General features: G+C 39.6%; 1 protein-coding gene across 1 annotated transcript; it reads left to right on the top strand.

Moving 5' to 3' along the window:
- Positions 1-226: 226 nt before the first annotated feature.
- lrrc75bb (leucine rich repeat containing 75Bb) lies at positions 227-25,216 on the top strand. Its single transcript, XM_054612850.1, has 4 exons — positions 227-615; positions 5,646-5,774; positions 8,780-8,892; positions 22,923-25,216. The coding sequence occupies exons 1-4, from the start codon at positions 343-345 to the stop codon at positions 23,527-23,529; spliced, it is 1,122 nt and encodes a 373-aa protein (XP_054468825.1). The 5' UTR covers positions 227-342; the 3' UTR covers positions 23,530-25,216.
- The last annotated feature ends 2,760 nt before the right edge of the window (positions 25,217-27,976 follow it).

The following is a 27,976-nucleotide window of genomic DNA, read 5'->3' as shown; positions in this document are numbered from 1 at the left end:
TATCTGATTGACTCCTGATTCATATACATTAGGCGCGTTGCGTTCACGTCCTGTGAAACTAAGCTGAGATCAGTCTCCGACATGACTCTCACTCTCATCTGATTGGCTGAGGAGCGCACCAGCTCTGAGTAGAGCAAAGGATGCCAGAGTGCTCAGGCAGTGCATGGTCGGATGCAGGCGGGGGGACGACGGCGAGACCGGACACATTATTTAATGACACTGCTGATTTAAACTTTTAAAGCACTATTTTACTGCTTGGGGTGCGCAAGTTAAGTGTGATGTTTTGGCTGCATGTTTTTAAAAAATCCCTCTCACCGCCACCGACACATCCTCTGAGGAGTGATGGGTTCTAAGTTGACCAGACGGAGAAGTCTCGATCTAGAAGCCAAAGTGTCCAAGAGGAGACGCCAGAGGAATGACAACTCAGGAGACAGCGAGAGAAGTGACTTCTTGTTTACCTCCTTGATGCTCAAGTCCGACAAGCTCCCAGGGATGCTGCGGAAAAACAACCACAGCCCGTATGTCAGACGGGTGGCTTGGATCCGGGAGATACAGAGGCTTCTCCGGGAGCAGAGGATGGAGCAGGCAGCTGAAGTGCTCAAACTGCTGAGAAAGGTAAAGGGCTGACACTGGTTTGGGATCATGAATGCGCTGTGTGTGTCAGTCTGCAGCCTTTTATGTCGTTATTAAGGCTAAAAACGTGGCTTAATTAACGCTGGAAATTAGTTTTGTTGTTGTGCACATGGGCAAAAAGTTCAAATAGTTAAAAGGCATAATGTTTTTTTTAATCTGTAGGACAATGGTTTTTATATTTACTGAGAAACAAGTTTATGTGTAAGTCTAAGAGGCTTGTATTTAATACAACAGCAGTTTATTCAGTTGTCGTGTCCTTATTTCAGTAAATCTGACATGTATTGCCTGCACAGATATACTGGAAGTTTATTGTATAAAGCCCAGCTCTCAATCATTGGAGAAAATCCCACTTTTCATGGAGCAGTTGTGTCTGCAAGTGTCAGTTTGTTAGTATTTTTTTTTTATAAAGTTTAAGTCATTAAATCATTTACTCTTTGCAAGTTCTCATAACTTTACATTGAGAAAATTTGACATAAACTCTGTGGCTTCTTTTAATATTCACACACAGAAAAAGAAGCACTCATAATGAGACGCTGTTTTGAATCAACCACCTGTTTAGTCTGAAAGGGAATGGCTAGTAGGAAGTCAGCTAGTTCAGCCTCTGAATATTCAATCAGCTCCACACAACACAGAACACTGAGTATATTATATGTTAGCCTGGCACCAAAACCAGTTTAAGAAGACCTGATTTATTTAATTTTTTATGTGACAAACTATGGGATCTCAAGTGAATGTTTTAACAAATTATATACTAGCCCTGGGCCTTTTGGTAACAAGGTCTTTTTCAGGTTTAAAGAAAATAATACGTAAATAACATAAATGAATGTCAAGCCGTATATGCTGTCTTTTTCTGCAAATGTTTCCTGTATAAAGGAGGTTTGAAATTCACATAAGAGAGAATTTAAAATATTTAAATCCACATAAGAAGAAGCACAAACACAGCTGATACTTTAATGTGGTATTGTTAAATGGCTTTACTCTGTCCCCTGTTGCACGTGATTGTGCAAACGCTCCTTTGTTGTCAGTGTCATAGCCCGCCACTATAATATAAACACTATAATGTATGTTTATTCCATGCATTTAAGTCTGATCTGTTACATTTGCCCATGTAACACCTCCCCTGCTCCTATCCTCACTTTCTGAAGATGTATTCAAACTAGAGAGGAGAAAAAAAGAAAAAAGTTTTTAGAGCTCAGTTTGAGCTTTCCTCTGCCTTATGGTAGCTGTGCATTGATCAAAGGAGAGCAGTTCTGAAGTTCAGACAAAAGCAGTTCTGATCAAGAGGGCCCCCTGTCATGCAAACTCCCTGCCCATCTGTACGGTGCAGTAGAATAAATTACATGTGCAGGTTTAAAGCAGGAAACAATGCTGAGGAGAAGCAACGGGTGTCTGAGAAGTCAGAGTCCAAGACAGATTTGTGGTATCTGTATTAGGCTACCCTGCACATAATCCATTAACTGAGCATATAATAGGTGGGGGTTGAATTTAAACTTCATTGTATGGCTTCATATTAGCGTGAAGCAGGAGGGAAATGACTCAGGCATGTGTTCCTGTAAGACTTCAATGTGTCTTCCCCTGTAGTCCGTCATATCTTATACAGAAAAAGGATCGTAAAGATCAACCTGTCAGTGCTGAGCAGGGACAGCTTTCTCCACAGCTCTGCATTTTAACTGCTCACGAAGCACGAATACGCCCTCCATCACTCAGTGCGGTGAAGCCAGAGCGCTGCTACTGTTGTATGTTGCTGGGGCCGAAGCCAAGTCTGACTAACAATACTTCAAGACGGGGAGAAAAAAAAAATCAGTAGCTCTCCTGTTGTGGTTCTCCAGCAGAGAAGCAGCTTTCCCTCTCAGAGACGTATGGATTTGGAGATTATCACATTAAGATCATTGAAGCGTGAACATGTTTCTTTCACATTGAGGAAACCATTACAAAGAGGAACCAATAACAACGGCCCCTACGCTGTGTCTACATGGCAGATCTGCCTTCTTGGCCATTAAGTTAATTAGTTTGGGATCTTTCACATTACTAAACAAAGAATCAGCAAATACTCATATAAATTACGCTCTACAGCATGCACACTGAGTAACCAATGTGCAGCGATGGAGAAGACACTAATTAAGGGGCTCTCTGTAGTGCATGAAGTCTGAGGTTAGCTGTCACAACACACATATTTAATTTGTTTATTTTATTCAACCTAAAATGCATCAACACAAAACCTGTGGGCTAGAGTTAAGGTTTAATAAACTCAATAAATATATATTTACTTCATCCCTCTCTTTCCTTGTCTGCCTCTCTGTATGCGATCAAAGGCAAACTTCCCTGAAACAAGTTTGACACACACCCACATTAATGAAGTAGTTTGATATGTTTCGGAAACACACATATTCATTCACAATATTCACTTTCTTGCTGGGAGTTAGATGAAAAGATTAAGACCTGTCTTATGTCTTTAGGGTTAATATTAGCCGACAGTTAGCCGCAGGTTAGTGTAGCTTAGATTAAAGACTGGAAATGGTAAAACAGATAGCCTGGCTCTGTTTAAAGGAGCAAATTCCATCTCCAAGCAACTCTAAAAGCTCACTTATTAACATGTTTAAACTTTTTGTTTTATCCATACGAAAAGTGTGAAAAGGATTTACTACGGGGTCATGTGCCGGACTATTTCTTGGCCAGACAAAGGGAACTCTGCTGGTTGTCTGGCAACCTCACAGTGACAACAGGAAACCAGGAAAATGTTTTAAAGGCTGTTTTTTGTACAGATTGAAGGAACAAGATATATCGTTTATTTGTGAACTTTAGAGACTAGCAGTTTCCAGTATTTGTGCTAAGCTAAGCTAAACTAAGCTAAACTAAGAAAAATATTCTATGTAGCTTTGCACTGGCCATACAGATTGTTAATCTTCTCATTTTCCCTTAAGCATTGAAGTGATTATTAGCATATTTCCCAAAATGTCAAACTATTCCTTTAAAAATATGGGCTTCTGGTTTACTTCTCATAAACTGAAAAAGGTCTAGTTTTTGTCACTTTGCTCCAGCATATTGTAAGGATCTGGTGCAAATGAATGCACTTGAGTGAACATTGGAAACTCCCTTTGTAAATAGCGATTATATTTAAATAAAATGCAGATTCATTTAGATATGAACATTGGATAGAAGGACAATGTGTACAGAAAGTTACCATTTATTTAAGGGACAGCTTGCTACTGTGACTGTGGTAATATAAGCAAAATGCATCATCAAGTACATATTTGAGTGTACAAGAAGAAAATATTCTTTATATGTCTTGTCACATTTGACTAAGCTGACATATTGACCTCGTCCTGCTTGTCAGATATCCTTGCCAAAAGCCTAGTTGCTGCTGGCCAGACATTTGTGTCTGTGAATCTTCAGCTTTTCAGTTCTAATTCACACGACAGCCCCGCAGTTTTGACTTCTTACCTTGGATTTTTATATAACTGCATAAAAGGTCACAACATTTTGTCAAACCTGTAAAGAACATGAAATGCTGAAAAAGTAAGTAAACAGAACTGGACACCTGACAGCTGCCATGTTTCTTAAACTGAAACAGAACACTGTGGGACTGGATTTGTCACACTTTGCAATATATTTAATTGGATTCTAATGAACTGCATGTGTGGGATGATGTTCTGCGGTTCAAAGCTCGTCGCTTTATTCAGAATTTTTGTGATGAGACAGACGTCAGATTAGATATGCAGCTTTCTCGAGGACATTTGTAGCGGGATCTGAGTGCACACAGGCATGAACGCAGGCATCCTGTCGGTGACAAATAGGAAAACACTTCATTAGGAATCAGCCAAATTAATCCACAGGATCAAATCTCTGTGTGTTTTTAAAAAATGGGCTTCGTTTCAGCTGTGAATCACACTCATATCTGATGCTGCAGCTGCACTACGTACAACAGACATCATCATCACATTATAATCTTCAAAATCATCTGTGCCTCCATTTATGGACACATGTGGTGCCCTCTGTCTGTGCTAAATGTGGTTTATGGAAGGGAGAGGGGTCTGGAGGATAGTTCATCGTCAGGGAATCCCGCAGAGCGCCGCTGTAATAAATCAACCCAAAAGCTGGAGGAGGAGAAAATGCTGATGGGAGTTTTCCTCTTTGCTTCCACTGAGCCCCTAAGTGTTAGGGCTGTCAGAGCCTATACAGCATGTTTTACACAGCTTCCACTTCCAGCCTGCTATTTGAAAAGCTTTTCAGTTCATATGGATCTGACAGTATTTATTCCTCAGCTTCACAGCTTCTACTTATACAGTTTCATAAGAGGGCGATGGTGCACTCAAACATATTTGTTCATCAGTAGCAGCAGTCATGTCACTGACTATATATATTATAAATATTTACATTGTCACTGTGAATAGAAACAAACCTGGAGATGATAAAAGTATCATCAACAACTGGGCGTGTGTCCTGGTTCCTGGTTTTATTGAACTGTCCTTCACATCACACAAGCTTTATCTTATGAATGCTAAAGATTAAAGGTAGAAAGCGGAAGTGCATTTAACTGGAATCAGAGCGTATTTTCCTCAGTATGTTGTGAAACTACAACTGAAAACCTGTAAATGAGATAAGAGGAACCAGAAGGAGTCTTGTTCTCTTCACTAAAGAGTAGTAACTGTAATAATTGAAGAAAGACTACATCAGTTTTATCTTAGCTTCCTGAAACTTTACTCCCAATATCTCTCACACACATGTATGCACATAGACACCCTCCTTTAATCAGCTGCATTGGCTGTTAACACAAGACTCTGATAGCAGAACCTTATCAGCTTGCCTCGCAGCGTGATGAGAGGGCAAGATGAAAGGGGATGATGAACAAAGCTCATAAACGTTGACTCTATTTTCATTAAACTATCCATGAAATGTCACTTGAATATTAAATTAAGCTCAGACATGGCTGTTTTAATCAAATTAATTTCTGAATGTCAACACTGTTAGTTTAAGTAAGAGTTAACACTTTGCTCTCTCTTCTTTTCTCTCAGGATTTGGGACTCCAGGGGACGTCACTCAATGAAATTTTGTACAAGAACGCAGCTTTTCTCAACCTGGTGGACCCCATTTCTCATGAGCTGCTGCTCAGTCTCGCACGGGACCTGCAGTGTCCAAAAAGGGTGAGAAAACCAGAATGATCCACTTAGTTTCAACTGTTACATTCATGAATTAGGAAAAAAACCACCTACAGACCTCACATTAATTGACTGTGCAAGGGCCGCGATTGTAAACAGAAGAGAGGCAAGCTGCAACATGTCCACATTTGTTCGCCATGCCTAAGTGCATGTGTCATAGTGGTTGTCATGCTATTGTGAAAAAAATGAACTGTCATTCTGTTTGTACAAACACAACTGCAGAAGCTAGGCAGCAGATTGAACTTTAGGTGTTATCCATTAGCGTAATGGATTACTAAACACGTCTTGGTTTCTCTAAAATGAGTTCAATATAAGGTGACATATTAACTTTTATTATGTAGGGATCCTGCATCACAGATTCTAGAAGTAGCTTGCTCATGTTTTAAAATGGAAATGGGAGTTGCTGACTAAATTTTAAGTCAAGTTTTATTTATTTAGCCCTAAATCACAAAAAGAGCTTTACAATGTGTTCAATGTGACTTTAAATCCATAGTTACAGTTGTTAAACCTGCTATCTCCTATGTAATTTCCCGCAGACTCAAATAAGATACTTATGTAATATCAAGGTCAATATTCACAGCAATAAGATATTCAAACTGATTTAATTTTTTTGCACTATCACAAAATTGCTTGCATTTGAACATGTCTTAATGAGCAGGTTTCAGCCTTGATTATTATAATAATAAATGATTATTTTTTTGAGTGTGCATGTGGAAAAGCTGCACTTTGAGGACAATCTGGAGGTCAAATAAGAGCTGCCAATCATTCCCCGCTACAAAGGGGACATCTGCATGCTAAAAGGTGGTTGGAGAGGTGAGGGATGAATGGTAGGGCCGAAGGGAGGCGCCGGTTCAGGGTTTGGCTCTGCAGTGGCACCATGCGGTCTGTCTTTCCTGCTGCTCATGCGCTCTTTCGACACTTCGGCGAACAGTAGCAGCTGTGCTCCAGGACCTGCAGCTGCATGAGAGTACCTGCCTAGTGGAAAGCATGGGCATGAGCCCGGTGGTCATCATGCTGAGATCAACAGGGCAGCTAGCCACGGTCAATACCACAAAGGATTGTGGGTCAGCATGGCTTTGGCACTTATAATGAGAGCACTTTGAGGGCTCTGACAGGAGGCAGGTGGCCAGTGGGATCAAACCGGAGTCTGCTGAGTGCTGTGAAGTCTGATGTGACCCAGGTAACAGACACCGCTCACTGTTTGTGAGGGACTGTAGGAACATTATAAAGAGGTGAAATGAGGTTAGACAAGGTGGTGGGTTTTGTAATTTTTCTTCTGGCTCTAGGTGTAATTTTGTTCAAAGTTTATCTTAAAAAATATCTTCCTTTACATTATATAGCGTTTTGTTAATGTGGACATTGATGGTACATATTCAATGTTTCATTTAAATATATCATAAATATATTTTACATTTTTGGCTTTTGAATAAAGAAGTACCAACTTCTCTGTTAGAATTCTTAAATTGGTTTACAGATATATCTGATATGAACAAACCTTTCACAGCATCACAACATTAATAATTTACATGCAGTTGTCTGACATTTGTCTGTAAATCAATTTGACAAGCTCTTCAATTATGCATATGAAATAAGTTGAGATGTGTGTGGTCAATATAAGAAATGACTGGCCCTTTAAGACATAAATCGTGATTTATCCAGCCTGGGAGCCGGCTCATCCACTTGTAGCGTGGCATACAAATCCGAGATATTAAAAATTAAAATTGCATTTGAAACTCGATTATGAGGGTGAAGACAGCACAGAAGCAGCTCAGAGTGGCTGTAAAAAAACAGACCCAGCAGCCATTACAGTTATCTCAAGTCTGCAGTTATCTCTTTTAGGAAAAAAGATGGGTTGACTTAAGATAAAGTCACTGTGGTCTAGTTTTCACTTACTGAATCCAGATGATAATCACCTGTGAGAAACTCTAATCTTATCGCTGTTTGCTTTGGCTGGGGGAAGCCCGGGAGGACCGCAGGGAAAAGTGAGGAGCTGGCAGCGTTCTCCTGACTGGCTGGCGACCCGTGGCAGGATACTGTGTCAGACGTGACGAGGGTGTAGAGAGGCAGTGTGCTGGATTTAAGGCCTGGCAGCTGCCTCCATACCCAGTACTTTCCACCACACTGATATTTATTTAGATTATATATTCAAGGACATATTGAGGACTAAAAGATACGCCGTTTGTCATCAGTTACAGGCAGTTGATTTAATCTGGATGCACTCTTTACTTTACTTTACAGCCCCGTGATTAACGTCTAAGAATGATTACATAATTTAGTGATTTTGGTGATCCTTCCGCTCCACTGATTCACAATTTCCAAGAATAAATTCCCATTGCGAATCAGTATGCGCAGCTTTAACGTTGTGTTCAGTCACCCAACTGGCTCAAACAGCAGCCCTGATTGTTTTGAAGTATGAGGCATGTTTGTTTTTTTTGTCATCCAAGGAAAGAAGTGGCAGCGGGAGTGGTTAATCGCCTTAAGGTAAATTAGCCCTGTCTTTCTTCCCTCTCGCCACATTGCCTTTTTCTTGTTGTTGTGTTGTACCACTAATTAGATTTACCCTGCTCAGCACAACCCATTTCATTTAAAGTCTTTGACGGAGGTGGGAGAGAGAAAAGAGAAGGCGTGGGGGAGGGGGAGGAGAGTCGTGGAACAAGAGCGACGCGAAAGGGAAAATAAATTTATGTATTTTCAATGTAGGAAATGTTTGATGCAGCTTTATGCGAAGGACAAGGAAGGAACACTTTGTGACTGTGTGGAAATCAGTACATCTGTAGTTTGCAGGAAGAAAGAAAGAAAGATCAGACATCCAGTAGTTTTAAATGACTCCAACCTTGTAGATATCTAACAGCTCCTTTACTACTTCTACAGTTTTATATTGATTCCTCAAATATGCGATGGTTTAGTTGCCTTTTCTTAATGAATAGCCACTGTTTTGATCTGTTGTAGGAACTAGATTTACATTTTCTTTTCCATCATTCGTGTTGTAGGAGACCGACTCGACCAAGTCCACCAACAAGATCTGTCGCCAGCTGATTTACCACCTGACCCCTCACTCCAAGTGGATGAGACAGAGCGTGCCCAGGAGGAAGTCTCAGGCCTGGTGAGTGTGTCCTCCATCACTCTGAAGAAGGACAGCCCCTGTGACAGTAAACACATCCTCACCATAAGCATCAGCGCAACTCATTAATCTCTGCACAGCCTCATTAAAATACTACTCTGACATGGAGGAAGTTTGGGAGAAGTCTTCGTACAGGTTGAGGGAAGATTTTCCTCGAGCATAACAAGGTTTTATCTGTGACAGTGTATCTTGTCACTGATACTTCATGTCACTGTATTTCCGGGATTTTCCACTCACAAATGAACATTTATTTTATGTCATAAAATAAGTTTATTTTCATTTGTAATATACGTTTTAGTAGGACTATTCTTCTCTATTTACTGTATCGTTGAGGTGTAAAACACAACCACACAAGAGATTTGAATCTCTGTTTTTTGCCATCAGTTTTACATCTGAGTGGTTATAATGGAGAGTCTGACCATCTTGCTGAAATTAAGTCACTGTTGAACCATCTGGTTTACATTTACAATTTTTGCACTCAACATTGTTGATTTAATCTAAAACATGTTTAGTCACACAAACGTAACTGGAAGAATTTACTGCAGATGAAAAGTTGATCTAGTTAAATTCAGTATAATTTGAGGTCAGACTATGACAGTGGCATAGGTGCATTAACAAGAACGGAAGTGGCATCATTGCTTCAGTACATACGATACTCATTATCTGAACATACAGAGCTCACACACACACACACACACACACACATACACACAATTTCCCATGATTGGCTATTCTTCTGCGAATTGGAGGAGATTTTAATACAATTTCCAGGAAATAGCAGCTGTGTCTCGATTAGAAACACATTATTGATCTGAACCAAATTCAGCCACATCCTCATTTGATAATTATAATGTGAAATAAATCCTGCCACGCCGCAGAGGAAAATCTTGCTGGAAGACAATTAAGAACATTAAAAAATGTACTTTATTTGATTTAAATGATGATTTGTTTGTGATGCATTATTGATCAATTTTTGCTTTTGATTTTTCTAATAAAATCTAGAGATGCTACTTTTCTGTTTCTGGTTACAAATAGGGTTTATCCTCCATACCCAGCCGTAGTCAGGTTTTAATTTAGGGTAATGAAATCATCAACTTGTGTTACAGTGTCTCACTAGGAAGATCTGCCCATTTTCACACTTCCCTCTCAGCCGTAAATACAGTTTCCTGCCTGACACTATTGTGAGAAAAAACAGCCTCACACCATCTTAAACACCACCCAACACAAGTGTGATGTGTCTATAGAAACTTTAATATGTTTTTCTACGTCTACAAACTGTCTCCAAGTATGATCTGGAGCAGACGAGAAACTAACACAGAAACTAAGATGAGGATCGTTGCCAGATTTGAACTTGGACCAACTGCCACCAAACTGCAGGATGTCCGAGTTCAGACACTGATTGTGTGCTTGAGTGAAACAAAGAAAGAGCAACAGAGGGATGCTTATTGTAGTGATTCTAGAAATGCTGTGTAAACAAATCAAAATGCCCTTCAACTCAAATTAAGTAACAGGTACATTTGTGGAGACGTTATGAAAGACAGAAAAAACTTCTCTAATGATGATCATGAGGCTCCGTCTCCCTGAGCAATTAACCCAGATTGAAAGATTTTTTGACAGCTCGACTTTACTTCCCGCCCCGGTCTCTTGGTTGCAGTATTTCTAAATAACACTCAACAGAACAACAAGGCAGACTCTCCCAGTGTGCTCATTAGCGAGCTCTGTCTCTCTCCCAGCGTCTACTGCAAGCATCCAATAGCAGCACCTACTGTTTCTGTTCTCCGTGAATATGATGCCAACTAAAGCTAACAGTAATGAATATCTAAGGATCAAATGAAGCATAAGGACACAGTTTACATGGTCACACATGTTTCTCTGTTATTGATCTTTTCATTCCAGCCCTCTTTCTCTATTTCCCTCTCGTTCTCAATCTTTCTCCTCCCCCTTCCCTCCTCAACCCCTCCATCTCTCCTATTTTTTAAATCCCTTCCTTGCATTGATTTTCTTCCCTCTCCTCTTTTCCTGTGGGATTTTTTTTTCCTCTCCTTCTTGTGAGAGTCCATTTTGGTCAACAGTTGCCTCACAGAGCGGTTCTGCAGTTTGAATTCGAGGCTCTGGGGAAAAGCTCTGTCAGACGGAGAGAAAAAAAAGGGGGGGGTGGAATCACTGCAAGGTTGCCGACTAGAAGTCACGCATTTTCCTCTTCCTTCCCGCCTCGCTTCGAATTGATCGTGAATTTGATCTCTTCATATTTAGGAATGCAAAAGCTATCATATAGCCGTTATTGCATTCTTATTTTTCTTCAAGTGACATTGAAAAGTCTATTTGATCAATTTAGAAATACTCGCAGCCTGCTTTCCAGCCAGAGATCAAATTGAATAGTTTTTATGGAATATATGCTTGGTTGCAAATTTTCAACAGATAGCACATAAATCATGTTTCAAGCTTATTACTCCAGCCTGCTTTGCTTTTATAACACTGTAACTGCAAAGTTGTGTCACGCTTTATAGTGTGTCACACTATATATATTATCAAGGCAACTTTTTAACTTTTTTCTCTGCAGCTTCATGTGCCAGGTTTCTGAGAAGAACAGTATTGCAGAGTCCCCACTGGAGTTTTTAATGTCATTGTAATTGGTATTGAATTTGAGATTAATCAAGCTCATATTCTTTTATGATGCTAAAATTGCCCCTGCAGCACATTTTTGAAGAGATTAGACTCCAATTGGATTTTACTGCAAGGCATGATATTGATGTGAGGCTCTTACAGCAGCTATTACAGATGTCTTCAGTACATTTAAATAAATAACTGTGGTTCAAGAAGTTTTATAGAGTACTGAGGGAAATCTAAGTGCATTGTTTGTTTTATTTAAGTCAGCATAGAATATACCATTTATCAGAATAGCTGACAGGATTAAGTTAATTGCTAATATATGGTCGTGCAGGTCGTGACGACTGACGATAAGAGTGGAGCGAGGCAGCTGTTTGGGCAGATGTAACCAGCTGTGGGTGAGCTTTGATAGTCTGTCTGAGTCCTCATATTTGACCCCGATCTAAAGTGCCTTTGCTGTCCTAAAGTCATTTATTTGCTTTTATTTATTTACATTTAAGGCTTAAAACGTATTGAAACAGGGCTTTTGGAGCAAACAATACATTGGCAGCTTGATTTGAAGAGTTTAGCACAATGAGATAAACACTTCCCTTAGATAACAGTCAGAGGCTCAAACAGTCGCTACTCTGCTGATCTCACTGTCAATAACATCTGGTTGCATTTAATGTCTGAACATGTTTGAAAACACATATTTAATGTTGCACATTTCAAACATGGTGAAATACAACAGAAACATTCACCAATAAGATGAACCACATGGTCTGGTGTGTTTGAAAGTTTAACATAACAATTTCATCATGTCTTGTCTTTATCAGCTTCATTATGCAAACAATAATGAACTAAAATGTTACGAAACCATTATGAAAAAGAGATTCTGCTGAACTCCTGTTCCCGACCTTTAATATTTACATTCTTCACACAACTACAACCACTTTTCATATTTATTTGTTTCCATTCGAAACAGCACTTCTGCCTTAAGACAACACTTGATAAGAACTAGTTTGATTGAAGCATACTGACGCCTGTAGAATCCAGATAAGACAGCGGACAATATTGCAGCTGCAGCCCAAACTTGCCCTCGATAACATGCATCAGACCCCTCTCTTCACTCGACATTCTGTTCTTCTCATTGTTCAAGTTGATAGTAATAATTACACCCAATATAATCTAATAATGTTATTGTCCTGGCAACTAGCGCTGACATGTTTTCCCATGCTACATTTCTAAAACACAGTTTTACTTTTCAACCCATAGAGACCGGTGGAGCTTTGTTTTGCCTCTTTCCAAAAGTGTTGTGCGGGTTTGCTCTTTAAATTGTCTCCTATCTGAAAACGGTATTGAAACACATTCCTCACACGGCTCATAAAAAAGAGCATGTGGCTCATCTGACTTCTCTTCAGCCTCCAAAAATTCTCCTCCATGAAATCACTGTCTGCTACCTCCATTGGTTTGCTGTTGCTGCTCAGATGTTATTATTCCAAGATGCTAACAAGCTGTAAACTATGAGGCTGCTACAGCTCCAACTCAACACCAACAGGTCTTTGCCTACTCTGCACACCAACCTGTGACCTGCATTATAATGCTTACAAATTCATCCCTTTCTTCTCTTTCACCAGTGCCGGAATTTCTTCCCCACTTCAACAAGATAAACCACCTTTTTCCCATTTTCCCATTCCCTCACGCCGTCCTCTCATTCTGAATCACACCCAACAAGCATTAGCCAGTGAAAAGTCGTCTAGGCATCTCGGCTATAACTATATTTGGTGAGCAGTGCACATTTTTGAGACGTCTGTGTAGTAGTCGGGATGCTTATGAACACTTTTACAACTGCATTTCAACAATATTTCTAGTGCAGATCCCTAGTCGGCTTTTCACCGGCTAATCACCAGAGAATTGCATTGCTGGGATTCTCTCTCCAGTTTCTCCCTGCTGCTGCTGCTAATTTGCTCTAATCTTTGAAGAAATCCCTGCTACCTCTCTTCCTCGCTGTTATTTTGAGCCCTTCTCCCTAACATGATCCTTCCAGAGCCAAGACAATATTGTCAAAACACTGAGCCTTCCACCTTTGAATTCAAGCTTACTCTGCTGCCCAATCCTTTGAGGCCATGTCTACACTGATGTAATTTAAAATCTATGTGACAATTTGTTTAAATTTTTTGGCCTTCCATCCACAACAAGCTGGCATCATTAACCGCTAAAAAATGATATTGTGTTTTTGTTTTCATATTTTCTTGTTGTTTGTTATAGAGTAGAGGAAAAGACGCCCTCATTTTCATACATAAATAAAGAATAATTTAAGATGGAGAAGATGAAAGGGTTATAATAACAACAACATACAATACATACAATTAAATGGAGGTAAAACTTCTTAAGATTCTCAACTTGTACAACAAACAAGCAACACTTGAAGAATGGCCGTGATTTGCAAAGATGGCAAAGCTTTTGTCTGAAGTTTCCTAAATACTGTATGAACTAGAGAGAATAATGTGGGTGAGCTACGTGTGGCTCTATGAATGGCAGGGTCTGTTAGTCTAGACTGAAATATCTCAACAACTACTTGAAGGATTGCAATGGAACAGACATTCATGATTTCCAGACAATGCAACTTAGCAACCTTTGTGATCCTCTGAACTGGAATGCCAGTGTGAGAAAAAATAACCAGATAATTCTTCCTTGATGCATTTACTGTACATGTGGCATCCGTACACTAGGCTATGTGTCATATATGCCTTTGACACGTGTGTGACCTATTTCTGGAGCCAAGGTGCTCACTTGAAGGCCGAACAGGCTCTGACTCAGCAGGCCTGACCTCTCACGAGCCTACAAGGTCGACTCTTAAGGCGAGAGCAAAAATCTGAAAAACACAGGGAAAGAATATTTGGGAAATTGGAGTTTGAGTACACAATCACAGATGTCTGTTTTAATTTTTTAAGTTTTGGTTTCTCTGCTTATATTTCCATTCAGAGTAGAAGTATTCCACTTGACTGCACTCAGTCTGCTCAATCTGCTTTCTCGTTGACCTCCACTTTCATTAGAGACTTAAAGCTCCAGCCACCATCCTCGTCCATGAATAATTGAGGGCTTCCCGCGTTACAGACAGAGATCCTGGAGGGTGAGGGGGGAGAATGAGGAGCTGCTCAGTATCCATCGCTCCAATAATTAAATAATTAGAATGATTAGATGTGTTGATCGGTAAACACAAGGTTGGAGATGTTATTGATTTAATAGACATTATAAAACAGCTGTAAGTCAGAGCATTTCAAGACTTCCTCGTTTTTTATCCAGGGATTGAACATCTCTTAACCTCTCATTGATTGGATTTTGACTATAAATCTGAGATAAGACTGCTGCTGCTCGAGAATAACATGAAACAAGGATTGTTGTGCTTCAGATGGTCTGTGGGTCTCATTCCTTTAAGGCTGATACAGATCAGTCCCCAGTGATCAAGCCCCTCTATCTGTGTTCAGAGCCCTGCATTTTAATGCCGATTTCATAACTGTGCCTCAACATAGTATAGCAGACACAGGCGTACTCCTCCATGCTACACAGTTATGTAACGCAAACTGCTTTCTGTGTTCTGTCGCAGTATTCTTTTTTCCTAAGCATCCAGTTTGTCACATCGAATCAAATCATGGGTGAATTTATAGCTCATCCGTGGAGTACATTTTGCATTTAATACGTTGCACAGTTGCATTATGGTACATTCTGTACCGAGAGGTTTTATAATCATTGGCACATCAGCTCAAATATGCTTTTATCTTTGGAAAATGTCACATATTATGAGGAGTAATCCATGTCACATCCATGTTGAGAAACAGAGTGGTAACGTAAGTGAGATTGCAAAAAAATAAGGACATCTTCTTCCCTTTCTTCTCTGTTTTTGCAGTGTACTTATTAAAACTCCATCATCACACCTGTACAAAAATGATGAGAATAATGGTGCTTCTTCAGACATCTTCAAAGATTTTTTGACGCAGTCGTTGTAAATTGCGGATTTGGCCCAAGTTTTTAATATGTCTGATTCCAAATATTTTTCTTTTTTTCATATCTATTTTTGAGGGCTAATTTGCTGTTCATTGCTGTCAGTTCACTCCTTGTTGACATCGATATTACTACTTTCCCCAGGATTTCGAATTTAGAGTTTCAAAGAATGAAGGGACTCATTTTGAGACGTCAGAACACCGCACAGCCCGAAGCTGCTGCATTGACGACGTACAATAGAGGAAGCCCTTATCAGCCCATCCACTAAATGTTTCACTGAAATTTAATCCAAATCCAAATGAGCTTTGAGGCTATTTTCTCCCCTCAAAGAAAAATGTGCCATTATCCCCATGAAACTGGAGGACATTGGATGGGGTATGCAATCACCACTTTCATGTTTCCCAATACATTTTTTGCAGAAGTAGTATCAGTGACAGTTGTATAGTTGAGGCAATTTTTTTGCTCAGAGTGACTGTAAAGTATTCTCATTAACATGGCAAAACTGTACCAAGGCACTCACATATCTGAAGCTAAAACTGATTTGGGTTCAACAGTCTGGTTCAGCACTGCAGCTCACAGTCACAGTTCTGAAGGCACAATCCAATAAAACAAAAGCACAGAAATAAACGAGCAGTTCTTTACTAGCTCACTTTTCAAGGATGAGTTTTTACATTAGACCCTTGCAGGCTCTCCCCCCCGACTAGCGCGCATGTATTATACAGATGCCTGGAGGGAAAACAGCTTAAATCGATCCAAAGAATAAACAGGTCAAGACCAAAGCGTTGATGAAGCAGACATTGATCCGACCAATCCCACGGGTCCCTGGAACAGCACCCACATCCAATGTTTCTCAAATGCTTTTATTTCATTCCCATGAAATAAAGCAAGTGTTTCTCTGCATACTCAGCAGAAAGTACATTTTGAATTTGTATTACAGTTTGTCCTTCCAGCTGAGATACTATTAGATATACATCTCTGCTCTGATCAGGGACACATTGACTTTGGTTGCTGATTTTAACATACAGGCCACAGATTAATTTTTTTCAACCAAGCCATCAAGAAAAATCCATATCACTTAAATATTTATACAAATCGTGAAGATATGAATATTTTTTCACCCCTTACTATCAAGCTTAAGTTTATATGTTGTAAATAATCTATTAATGATTAATAATAAAGAAAACAATGAAAATCCATGAATAAGAGCATGTTATGGGTAGCCAGACTGGTATATCCAGTCCTCCTCCTCCTGCATATCTAACATACATTTTATGCAAAGCTAAGCTAACCCTAACCACCTGCTGGCACCAGCTTCATATTTAACAAACATCATTATGCTAAGCTAAGTTAACCACCTGCTGGCACTAGCTTCATATTTAACATACATCTTTATGCTTAGCTAAGCTAACCACCTGCTGGTGCTAGCTTCATATTAAACATATATATTTATGCTAAGCTAAAATAACCAACTGCTGGCATTAGCTTCATATTTGTTCCATACATACATACATGAGAGTTGTAATTATCTTTTCATTTAACTCTCGTCAAGAAAGGGAATAAGAGCATTTCTCAAAATACTTCATCTTGCTTTGCTTTTAAGCTAATTTGCTCATTATTCATCTATAAAGCATTAATATGAGATTTATAAATGTTAATAATGCATTTAGTCACAAGTTACAAACCATTTTTAAGTGTGTCTTATAACTGGGTACTAAATCATCAAACTATCCCAGAAAATGTTTTCATTTTACATAACCAGACTTTCTTATAACATACCACCTTTGTTATAATAAATCCAACAGTAAATGAACATGAGGTAAAAACATGGCCCATAACGCCACCCATGTCTCTTTATGTATTACTGATTCATGAGAGTAAATGAAGGGGAACATGTAGTCTATGTGGGCGGACAGTTTACAAGTTTCTCCTGCCATTTCCTTTTAACTCTCACCCTGGTGGTAGAATATTGAGGGGTTGTACAATTCTCCTTGTAAAAATGTCAATGTATCTCAACCTAAAAGGAAGTACATGTTGGTTCGACCCTCTCAGCCCTTTTAAAAATATTCACCTCTCCAGCCCTCCGTCTCTTTAGGGGTTGAGGAAGTGTTTGGTAAATGGAAATTGATTTGCAGAATGGTGAAGTAGGAAGGTTTCAGACTTACACTGATGATGAGCACTTAACTTTTGTAACATCAGGAGAGACAACTAGACAGAGTGGAGACTAACCTGACTCTGAGTGGCACCAGACAGGGTTTATAAAATTATTGAATACAAAAATCAATGGATTTGCCTTGACCTTTAATGGAGAACTTTCGTTTTGTCAAGGGATGTATAGCACAAAGGGATAAAGATTAAACAATACAGAAAATACACATCTTCCTTTAGTTTTAGGTTGGGTGCTGAGGTGGATTGCAGGTACATATGGCACAACAGCTCACAGATGGAGCCAAACCATCGACTGCTTACACTAAGGGAGGGTGTCAGGTTATAGAATGTCAGTCTGACAATTCGTTCAGACATCAAACTGCTGGTAGTTCCTGATTTTTCAGCAACATAGAGTTGCATGTCATCAGCATAGCAATGAAAAGAAAAAAATTGGTTATGTAATATTTAAGCGGAAGCACGTGGATTAGAAATAGAAGTGGATCTAGGATAGAGCCTTGAGGTACTCAACCTGTTCAAAGAGACAGTAGATAAATTGAAATTATCAGGAGTAACTGTACATTGGCTGTTTGAGAGGTAGGAGATGAACCACATGAGAGCAGTGTCTGCAAGTCGTATGATGTCTCTTTTACGACAAATTAAAATAGTATAATCTACTGTATCAAATTCCGATCTTAAATTAAGGAATATCAGTGCAGATTTGCCAGCATCAGCAGTAATGAAGTGATCATTGGTCACACTAAGTAGAGCAATCTCAGACAAAGTTTTCTTAAGACCTTTAACAAGTGTATGTTTCGGAATTGGTCTATATAATATTCTCTAAACAATATATTACATTTTATTTACTGTGGTAAATATTGAGCGAAAGTAACAGTTCACATATTAATGAAATTACATTTTATATTTTAAAACATATTTTAACTCTAGCTGTGGAAAGAGACCACTAGAGCAGAAGTGTTTTGTGTGCAGTTTTTGCATTAGTCTGAGTAAATCTCTGTATCAACACTGTCAGCCTGTGAGATAGATCAAGTCACTGTAGATTTGTTATCTAGATATCACTATGAACTCTAGGCGGCCGTGGCACATGAGGTAGAGTGCTTGTCCCGCAACCACAAGGTTGGTGGTTCAAACCCCTCTACCAGCAACATGCTGAGGTGTCCTTGAGCAAGACACCTAACCCCCAGGCGCTTCATTGCAGCCCACTGCTCCTCCAGGATGGGGTTAAATGCAGAGAAATAATTTCCCCATTGTGGGACTAATAAAGGCTTAATCATTATTATTATTATTATTATCCACAGCAGTTTAAATAAAGATTGTATCACTGATTCTTCAACAGTGTATCTCAAAACACTGTTTCATTAAAATGATTCATTAAAAGTTTTGTTCTGACCTTTTCTGTAAGCTTGGTCTCTTTACTTGCACTCCATTTAAACATCACAAACCCTAGATGTTTCATTTCCTACCTCTGGGGTTTACATAACTATAGAACAGCAAGGACCCTTGATCAGTGCGTTAAAGTTAACAACATCCCAGAGGAAAGACGAGCCATGAAAAACAATTAGATAGTCTGCCTGAACCCACATTTAAGCAGTCAATAGTTTGACATATGAGAGTCTGCTCCTATCAGATTCCTGGACCGTTGTGTCAATAAATAGATTTTCCCTCCGTTGTTTGCTTTTAAATGAGTCCCGATGCAGGGGACGCTCTTGCTTCGAGTCATGTTTATGGGAGCACACCATCCTTTGAAGTTGTTTGTGTGCGAGCTGGTCCAAGAGGAAATGCACCTCTGCCTACGAGCATGGCAGCCACATCAGAGGGAGTGAGATGAGACGTTTTGTTGCTTATGTTGTCATCGTTTCATGGTGATTGACTACAGTGTACACTGTGGCTTTAGAAATGCTAGTTGTGCCCCGCAGCCAGCGGCCAGCTGAGCAGCCTGTGGGTGGAACTGGGCCCACTGAGCCAGGAGAAGGAGGATTTGCAAGGAAGTCTGAGGTCGTCATTACTCGGCCTCGTTAAAAGCACATTAGAGCCCACCCTTCCCATGCAACGCCCACTCAGCTACAGTGCCACTGCCTGCCCTGCCTGACTTTGTCTCATGAAACAGCTCTTCCTGCACAAACATAGGCACACGGTTGAGAGAGGGCACAAGTAGGAAACCCTCCTATAAATACGTCCATGAGAAAAAAACATCGATAGCCATAATCAGTTTCATTACAGTAAAGTGCAGAAGCTGCGCAGGGGTACAGTAAACCCTCTGAAATCACAGGAGTGGGCGAGTGTGCCAAGAAGCTGCACATGTAGTCACTTTCCTGGCAGTTTTAGATGCTACAGTCAACGTCAATAATCTTTGAGTGCTTTAATGATTAGTCAATTAATTCATTAGTAGAACTGACATCAAATGAATCAACATCAATTTAGAAATCTGTTATTTAAGGACTTTGTCAAGCAATATGAATGGTAATAAGTTTGGGGAAGCGCCAACAACAGCATGTTAGCTTTGTTACTGTTAGCATGCTGATGTTAACATTTAGCACAAAGCATGACTGTGCCACAGTAAAGCCTTTAGAGCAAATAGCATGGCCGTAGACTCTTAGCCTTGTTGGATTGTTACCCCTTAAACAAAAGCTACGTCTACTTGTTGCAATTCAACCAAACAGTTTTTTTTGGTCTCAGACTGGTCTGAAATTATGTAGTATTTCAGAGGCAAAAAGCAAAGACAGAAAACCACTGTAAAATAAACAATTTTGCAGTGGAGATACTTTTTTCTGACTCCATACCTGTTACAGTTTTTTCAATTGCTAACAAGCAGCTGTCAATATTGGGGCTCCGTTTTCAAAACTCTTCAGAAGAAGCTGAATTACTAACATGCATCTTAGCAAAACAGTTAATCAAACAGACCTCCAAAACACTTTATAGAAGATAAGCTCGTTCAACCAAAACACCGGCAACAATTCTCACTCAAACATTGTCATTCATAACACTAACACTTAAAAAACACTAACACGGATCATCACAAAAATCATAAACTTTTATCTTGGAAGTTTTAATTTCTTTTCACATAAATCAGTATTTCATTATAGAAGACAAATAACTTTTCACTTTATTGGCTGTACTAAAGTATATGTAACAACAATTAATAAAAAATGCATGGTACATGGGAACCCCTGGAATAAACGATTAAATCAATGGTCCAAACAGATTAATTTATAATGAAAACAATGTTTATTAACAGCCTTATAATGTTTAATACATTTGAGGGGAGCACACACACAGGCAGCATTTTCACATCATAAATTATCTTGATATTTTAAACTGTAGTATATTTGAAGAGGCTCATGTAGCTAGATGAACATTTTAACAAACTTACAAATACAGTAACCAAAGAGAAAAATAAAAAAGGACACAGGTGCTTCAGAAGATCAAATTTAGACCAAGACAGACAGTGAAATTATAAAAAGGGAGAAAATAGGCCAAGAAAAGAAAGAGCAAGAAAGTGAGAGGCAGCGAGCAATAGTGAGGATATGAAGGTGGGACAGAAGAATTATAGCCCACTCCTGGAATCAATAATCTTGCGAATCACCACCCCGGTGTGCTACATATCTTTTTATTTCCCTTAACCAAGCAGAAAGGGTGACAGATGTAAAGAGCACAACCACAGCCTGACGATTTCTACGGCTCACCGACAAACCAGAGAGCAGAGAGAGAGAGAGAGAGAGAGAGAGAGATACGAGGATAATCCTCACTGTGCCTGAGGAGGCAGAGGGACGGGCGAAGGCAAACAGGACTGAGACAAAGAGAGGATAAACCTTTAAACAGAACATTTTTCTCCTGTTTGTCAAATTTTTTTAAACAAAGTCTTCCACTTCATTGTCATTTGTTTGGCAGATGTCGTCCCTCCAAGTCTAAATGCCAGTGAAAACAAAAGGAGTCTAATGCACTGCAGCTCTGTCTTACTCTCCAGTGCTGCTGTTGTGACATGCATGCAGCTTCCTTATAGCTCTCCATGCATATTTAACCGCGCTCTGGTATAGCGAGGACATTTTGTTTCAGATTGCAGTGGCTATCAGAGGCAGTGAGGCATACAGCGTTCCAACTTGACAGGATGGATTCACCTCACACCTGCTGTCTGAAGTCATTTAGACTGAATAAGGGGATCACTTGCTTTTTCGTTTCCCTCAGTGTGTTCGTCCATCCATCATCTACCGTTGTGTCCTTTAGTCTGTTGCGCACAGATTTATCACATTTTGACAAAATTTTAAAAGGAAGAGTTCAATTATTTGGAAAATTTGCTCTTTTGCTTCCTTGCTGAGAGTTAGAAGGTAGATTTAACTCTTGTGTGTACAATAAACATTAAGATAGTTAGCATAACCATGCTATATCTTATTCAATCTGTACAATACTGAAGTGTAAAAACAACAAAGCAAGGATACGTGAAGGGTACCAGAAGTGTCTGGGGGCATTGTGGTTAATGTAGATGCCAGGTTTTGACAAGGAAAAAGAATGCATGGGAAAAAAGACAATATCTCCTGAATGCAACTTTAGAGACAGACAGTGGTTTGTACTGGAGAAGGAGATCACAGAGTGACTACTCATGTTTTTTTTTTAGCTTGCTCATCAGCTCAAGTGGATTATTAATGTGTCACCCATAATTCCTAAAAAATGTGCCCAGACTTTTTAGAAATTCCCCAAAAAGACACATCACTCTCCTTAATCCCCGTCTAAAAAATGTCTTGTCCCAGGGGTTGAAACTACAACCCCAGCTCAGAACAAGGTGACATATCTGTAACTAATTGGCTCCGACCGAAAAGCAACATTTTCGTTTTTGCCTTGTTCACGCTTTTTATAAGCATTTATTTATTTATTTATTTATTTATTTATTTATTTATTTATTTATTTATTGTCTTGGCTTGGAGATGGCTTTACAGGATAGAAGTGACACCCGAAACTAAAAAACAGCTGGTGCTTTTCAGTGAATGACATTTAGCCCAGGAGACAGAATTTGTTGCTTGAGGGACTCAGACCGGGACACATTTAAATGCAAATTCTCTTCTTTACATTATTGAATGCTACACTCTCCCCACTCTACTCGTGGATGCAGTTATCTTTTTTGCGTACTTTGCAGTTCTCCTTTACTTGTGGGACTTTGTGGCACCCCATTACAGAGTGTTTTAAATCAATAGCCCCAGTATCATTAAGTAAAGATGGCTTGTCTGTACACACTTTTGGAAAACTAACTGCCTTTCTCCTCTTTCAAACAGTCTGAAGACCACCCTGAAGAAGAAACTGTCCGGTGATGTCGTCAACCTTTCGGGCATCCCGCTGTCGGGCCGAGACGTCCACCGCGTGGCCTTCTACCTCCAGAGCGGCAGTGACGCCGTGTCGGCTGTGGACCTGAGCTTCACCGAGCTGCAGGACGAGAGCTTACGGCTGCTGCTGCCCTTCCTCGGCTGCCTGCCCAAACTGGCCATACTTGCCATTAATGGCAACCGTCTGACAACGGCCATCCTGAAAGACCTGACGGACGCAGTGAAGGATCCCAAGAAGTTCCCCAGCCTGGCCTGGGTCGACCTGGGCAACAATATGGACATCTTCACCGTGCCGCAGCCGCTGCTCGTGGCCCTGCGGCGTCGCTTCGGTCTACGCAGCAGCCTCCCAACCATTTACGAGTACAGGGAGGCGCAGGCATTCAGCGGCTACAACCCGAACATGGAGACGTCTGTGGAGGAGCCCAGTCTGTACGAGGAGGGAGATGCAGAGGAAGATGATAAAGAGGAGGAGGAGGAGGACAGGCTGGAGCTCCGGGCCTGGGGCTTCGGAGAAGAAAACACGTCAAAAAATGTGCCACTGCACTTCTGTGGGAGGTGATCGCCCAGAGCTGCTTTCACTTTGACCGGGTGGGCCCTTATATCTCTCAGTATCACCTTAAAATAACTTTCAAATAAGTAACTGTGTTGTTTGTCCCTCTGGATACTCCGCCTACTGAAACTCAGCAACATAATGCAGGCCGCTCTGTGGTTGAGCAGACACTAAGAATTCATCTATGGAATGAGTTTACCTTCACGTATCCAGGAGAAATTGAACTGAACGTGTTTGCCGTTTCCCAGTGCTTTATGTTCCTAATGTTTTGTGCTCTCAAATCTTGATGCTTCCCATTATTTGCCATCGTTCACTGGGGGTTAAGTGCCTTGCACAAGGGCACCTCAACAAAAGCGCTTGAGGAAGGGGTGGAGCGTTTTTAATTCACATTCCCCCGAGCACATTTATCCAGCTGGTGTCTCCCCTCCTGCCCCATTTCTGTGGCTGTCTGAATAAGTCAAAGTGACTAAATATCCCACTTAAAAAATTGTTTAATACAAACTGACATTTTTGTTATGATGTTTATGTTTTTAGTCAGAACTCAACTGCATGTTCAAATAAAACATGCCTCCAGTTTATTTTCTGTCGGGACCCAGCATCTATTCAGGAATTCAAATAAATGCTGAGTAAGTAAATTACGCATTCTGAATCAATTTTAATTTAAACTTTCAGCACTGATGCTTCAGTAAGTGTTGATATAGTGGTTCTGCAGCTGCGTAGAGAAAAACCTCAGGCAGATACACACATGCAGACAACACACACGCCGATGAACTGATTACCGCCTCTATCAGGTTTTGTTAGGCCCCTTTAGTCACAGATGGAGAGCAGATGATCTATTTTTTCCGCAGCAAATAGGACTAGCCCCAGATTATTTCATCCACCGTTGGTTTGTGATTGATTCTATTTATGAATCAGCCCACTCGCTTTTTCAAAGACGCACTCAGACAATGAAACAATTACAAACGGCTCTGCTTTTATCTTTTCTTCTGTCGTTCTACAGCTAAATCTTTTTTTTTTTTTTTTTTTTTTTGCAGATGTTTAGATTTCATCCTTTGGTATTGTTTTTTTAACCATGGGCATGACTGTTTACTGTAGCGCAACATAACACAGACAGAGAGCATGTTTACATGTACATTAATGTTTTGTTAAATTTGAGATTCTTTTTAAGGGGATTTGATAAACAATTGGTGCATGTATAGACTACTGCCCACTTTACCCTGTCTACAGATGTTAATGTGGTCTGTTCTCTTTCCATGCTATTATTCAGGAAAAGCTGTTTGTTTACAGGGATATTAATGAGCAGGATGGTTGGTTTGTGTGTGCGTATGTGTAGTGTATGTGTGTGTGTTTGTGCATAATTAAGAGTGTGTGCCAGTGTGCATGAGTGTGTTGTGGACATGCAGAGTAAATCACTACCTTTGATCGTAGAAATTCAATATTTACTCATTTGCACTTTAAGGACGACTTCGTCCCTGAATGCACAAACTTTGTTTTCATGGTTTTTGTTCATATAAAAACGACTCACTGAGTCACCAACATCCTAAAATTAATGTTTTATCTCAACTTTTTCATTTGATGAGACAAACCATCGACCTTTATACAAATCACTGTCAGAATAAAATCAGCTGTAAATTTACTTTATTTGGATTTTGGCTCATTAAATCATGGCTCGCTTTCAAAGTAAAAAGTTGTGTTTTCCTGCTGTTGCTTAAATAATAAACACGGTTTGAATAACATTTGCCTTTTGTGGAGTTTTTTTATTTGACAAGTCTAAAGCTAAAAACAGTTTACTAAAAGTTAATTCATATATGAAGAGTAATACTTTATTGACACTGGCTTTCAGTCATGAAGTTCAGCTTCAATAATGCCCAATATATATTGAACATGCATCACTAACTTGGTGAGTTGGACTGATTGAAGGTCTTTGGTCTGGGTTGCTACTAATGAGTGAATGAATGAGTGGAGTGCGCGTGCGATGTGCAGTGTGTTCCGCTTGTAATTAAATAGAGAAACGTTGGCTCCACGCATGCATCGAGGTGTTCGAAAAGCGTAGGGGCTTACGTAAAAAAAAAAAAAAAGAAATCAGTCATTTTATATAACTATTTCTTGCGAGCGTTTGAAAAATAGTTTCTTCTTGGCGTCCTCGTGTCACACACCTGTGTATGTGCTCTAAGTGATGACGGTCGCGCGGTGATTGTGTCATTTAAAACTCAAACTGCGACGCCTTGTAGTTCTTTAACAACACCAAGCAAAAATGGCTCTTACAGACGTTAAAGTAAAATTGTTGCACAACAATAACAAGATATAAGGCTAAATCTGAAGAAACATTTTTTTATTAATTTAAAGATTTGGTCTTGCCAACTTCCACCTAAAACTGCATTCTACACTTTTGACCACTTCAGAGAAGCAATAAGCAGTGAACGCAACATTGACATGTTTCTGGCTACCTGATGAATGTAAGTCAAATATTTTCCCTCTCTCTCTGCTCTGTTTTCAGTCTCTACTAACGCCTGTGAGAAATATTTGGCTCTTCAGCTGCTAAATGCTGCATATGTTCACCAGATATAGTTAGTGACTCTGTCTGTGGGCTTTTTGGTGCTTTACAGGAAGCCTACAGTGGGTTTTTGGAAATATTTAAATAGTTAAGGGACAGAAAACCAAAAGAATTAGCTGAAAGAAGAGGGGTGTCCAACACACATCATGTATTACCATTATTTTGAATATATAGATTAATGCAGCTTAAAAATCAAGACAACATGAATAGGAAACGTTCAATTCTGTAAAACTAACCTTAATTTTGGGTTTATTTAACATCAACCCTTCTTAAGCCCTTATTTTAAGGATTTTCTGTGCATTGAACAACAAGCCATTGTTTTTTTTAGAAAAAAACAACATGACTGAAAAGATGAGTCTACGTACATATTTTACACATTCATATTCCATTATATTTTATATGATTTAGATAAACAAAGAATGTTGTGACTTTATGTTACGTTTTACACTGACATAGATGCTTCTGTATACCTCCATCACACATAGATTGAACAGTATATAAATCCCTGAAAGTGAGTAATTGCTCTCGTACCTCAGGGACACATTAGAGATAGTTTAATGACTCTGGGGCTTCTTAGCAGCTGGTATCCATGTCAGCATTTTAATATAGTGTGTGGATGTGGCCTGTACAAACCTGTCGGGGACAGAATAATTTCAACATCCTGCTGACTTGTAGCTGCTCTGCTAGCGTGGCATTTTCATGTTCATAGGAGGGGGAGAGCCTGAGGCCATCAATCTTCGATCCCTGTGTGTCCCTCGAAGGAGCATCTGATAACAGAGGATCCTGTTCTGGTTTGTAGCCAACTGACATTTAGCAGTTTAAGTACCTGGTGTCTGTGCTGTTCCTCAGACATGAACAATGTCTCATGTGCAACAGTGGGGAGTCACAAAGCATACTTCCTACTGTAATATAATCGCAGTACAGCTCAGAGGTAACGCAAACTACAGCCTGCAAAATGGACATGAGGCTGATTTAACTCCTCATTAAAACAGGAGTTCTCGACCTTGAAAACAACATTTGAGAAATCAGTTTCTACACAAGGGCCTGACCCAGAGCTTTCAGTGTCATCAAAAGATAGAGTTTGCCAACCTGGACGAGAAGTCAGAAACAGTTCAATGTTTTACTGAGCAAACTCCATATGCTGATGAAGATCATGTGATAGGATCAAAAGCTCCGGAACAGCAAATGTACAAAATGGACTCTAAACAGTGTTTCAACAAAAGACGTGCTGAATACCTATGTTGAATACACTTCCTGTAAGTCGCTTTGGATAAAAGCGTCTGCTAAATGACTGTAATGTAATGTAATGTAATGTAACCATCATAAACATAGGATTTATTGCAGGACTGTTGTGTTGTTAGCTCGGTGCACCCAATACACATACAATGTATATATATACAGTACCAGTCAAAAGTTTGGACACACCTTCTCATTCAATGGTTTTTCTTTCTTTATTATTTTATTTTTTTCTACATTGTAGATTAATATTGAAGACATCCAAACTATGAAGAAACACATGTTGGTTGCTCAACAAAGCAGAAAATGTTTTATATTTTAGATTCTTCAAAGTAGTTGAATGAGAAGGTGTGTCCAAACTTTTGACTGGTACTGTATATAATCCATTTAAGAAATGTCAGAAAAAAAGTGACGCTCCACTTTCACCACAGCAACGTCTCAACTTCTCTCAAATGTTCCATCAATATTTTAACACCATCTTTGAAATGGATCTTTTGAATGCACAACTCTTCATGTAGTATTTAATATTGTGACAAGGAGGCATAGTGCTTAAATGTTTCTTTGTCTACTTCTCATAAAGCTACAACAGGACATGAAAGAAGGCACAGGAGAATGTAATTAATAATTTCACCAAGCTTGATCATCTCCAACAGATTTTTTCAAAAA

Source organism: Anoplopoma fimbria, chromosome 14, assembly GCF_027596085.1.
Source record: "Anoplopoma fimbria isolate UVic2021 breed Golden Eagle Sablefish chromosome 14, Afim_UVic_2022, whole genome shotgun sequence".
Taxonomy (NCBI): Eukaryota; Metazoa; Chordata; class Actinopteri; order Perciformes; family Anoplopomatidae; genus Anoplopoma; species Anoplopoma fimbria.
Note: the sequence above shows the minus strand (reverse complement) of the source record. Positions and strands in the feature narration are given on the sequence as shown.

Bases quoted from the DNA above. Each gene is read 5' to 3' on its own strand.
- lrrc75bb (XM_054612850.1), top strand. From the start codon at position 343: ATGGGTTCTAAGTTGACCAGACGGAGAAGTCTCGATCTAGAAGCCAAA. The intron at 5,775-8,779 runs GTGAGAAAACCA...TTCGTGTTGTAG, and splicing joins ACCTGCAGTGTCCAAAAAGG to GAGACCGACTCGACCAAGTC. The intron at 8,893-22,922 runs GTGAGTGTGTCC...TCTTTCAAACAG, and splicing joins AGGAGGAAGTCTCAGGCCTG to TCTGAAGACCACCCTGAAGA.